The 2,077-nt window shown below is 42.9% G+C and overlaps 1 protein-coding gene across 1 annotated transcript; it reads left to right on the top strand.

Moving 5' to 3' along the window:
• Positions 1-147: 147 nt before the first annotated feature.
• TM35_000131260 (uncharacterized protein) lies at positions 148-1,179 on the top strand (the record flags this gene model as incomplete). Its single annotated transcript, XM_029025342.1, has 1 exon — positions 148-1,179. The coding sequence occupies one exon, from the start codon at positions 148-150 to the stop codon at positions 1,177-1,179; it is 1,032 nt and encodes a 343-aa protein (XP_028883188.1).
• Between the last annotated feature and the right edge of the window lie 898 nt (positions 1,180-2,077).

Here is a 2,077-nt window from a genome sequence, read left to right as displayed (position 1 = left end):
TTTTTTTTTTTTTTTTTCTGACTCTCAGTTTTTTTTTCTGTTTTTTTTTTTTTATTTTTTTTTTCCGTATTCTGTGGTGTACACTGTGGTGGGATCCGTCTTTGCCACTCAGTGTCTGTCAGTCTTTCTCACCCTGTGTGTGAGTTGATGAGAGGTAGCAACAGCTCCAAGAGAGCACGCAGTGAGTCCATGGAACGTAGTTCCAGCAGCAGTGAAAACAAGAATAATAACAACAACAACGAGAACAGCAGCAGCAGCAACAACAACAACGACAATGAAAACAGCGCACGTCATGTGAATGCCGGCCGCACAAACAATATGAATTCGAATAATAATAATATGAGCAGCACCCCAACGCCGGTGACGCAGCCCAGTTCGGCGACGGACACTCCCCCGCGGGATTTGGCCCTGGAGGAGCAGATGGAAAGACTGGAGGTGGATGAGGACTTCAAGGCATCACTCCGCAGTATGTCGCCTAATTCGAGAAGAGAGGTACTGGAAGATGTAATACGCGCACAGCAGAACGAACGTTTTCATCGCTCGTTTGGCGTTGCTGCTCGATTGGGTTCTTTCCCTTTAGACGCTGCGCTTGGCGGTTTGCTAAACTTGATGGCGATGAATGTTGCGGATGACAGCAGTGATGGAGAGACTGGAGTCTCCTTACTGCCGGATCAACTGCCGTCGCCCCCACAAACACGACAACAACAACAACAACAACAACAACAACAACAGAGTGGAGCTGGTGGTTTACATAATGACGCTCTCCCTGATCCATCGCCGTTTGGTATTCCACTGATTGGATTTATGCGAGCCTCCCGCATGCTGCGCGAGAACACAGATTTCGTTCGAGTGATGGAGGAAATTATTGCCAGACGCAATCTTGGCATCACGGAGGATGTGGATGAGATGTCCTACGAGGAGCTGCTGGAGCTGCAGGAGCGTATTGGGTATGCGAGCAAAGGAATCACAAAAGAACAGATGCGGGAGTGTTTGGCTGATGTCGCGCGGCCAAGTGATGGGACATGTGTGGTTTGTCAAGGCGAATGGCAGGAAGGCGATGCTGCTGCTGAATCAGCGGTGGAACTGAAGAAATGCCATCATGTATTTCACCGTGCTTGTATTGAACAGTGGCTTGGATCTAACAAGACGTGCCCTGTGTGTAAACAGGAAGTATTGTAGTGAAAGGGGGAGGCCTCTACTGTTTGAGTAAGAAGGGACGTAAAGGTAAGTCTGTGAGAATTGAAGTAGGTGAATGAGTGTGTGATGTTAATAGTAGAAAGTATGTATGTATGCATGCGTGAATGCACTGGGGGTTGGAAGAATAATGAGAGCGAGGGACGTGACGGCCAGGACTGATTGAAGGATATATATATATATATATATATATATATTCATAGATTACCGAATTTGCCATTCTATCTTTATCATATTCGCAACGCTATTAGAGAAACATCGTGTGATGGTGCCAAGCTTCCAATCAATATAATAGTTCTTTGTTTCCCCCTAATGTAGTTCACACACTTTACTTTGGTGTACGCCATCTCACTCACTCACTCACTCACTTTTCTACTGAAAAGGGCCAGACAGAGAAACTAGAGAGGGAAGTGGGGGAAAAGAAAGAAAAAACAAATGCAGTTCGATGCAAATGAAATATTAGACCAGTACGCTATTGAATGCGTGCCCGGAAGAGAGAAACTTTTACACTGAAAGAAAGAAGAAGGTACACGGAGTGGTAAACTTCAATTCAAGGTGTAATGATGGTAGGCAACAATAAGAAAAATAAAAATAAAAAAAAGTGTAGGAGTAGAGGAATATATATATATATATATATATTTCTCTCTGTTGTGTATATATGCGTGTGTGTGTGTGAAAAATGTTAATTTACATTATTCCTTTGTGTTCTTTTTTTTTTTTGTCTCTTAGTTATTATTATTATTATTATTATTATTATTATTTACGTGTGTTATCTATCACCTGCTGGATAGGAATGGACAAAAAAGAAGCAAATGGTGCGATTGCGTGTGTGTGTGTGTGTAATGTGAAGTGGGAACAACAAGAGTAAAAGAAAAGTAATAAT

This window comes from Trypanosoma theileri, assembly GCF_002087225.1.
Source record: "Trypanosoma theileri isolate Edinburgh chromosome Unknown TM35_Tth_13_V1, whole genome shotgun sequence".
Classification (NCBI taxonomy): Eukaryota; Euglenozoa; class Kinetoplastea; order Trypanosomatida; family Trypanosomatidae; genus Trypanosoma; species Trypanosoma theileri.
This window is presented reverse-complemented; position numbering and strand designations above follow the sequence as displayed.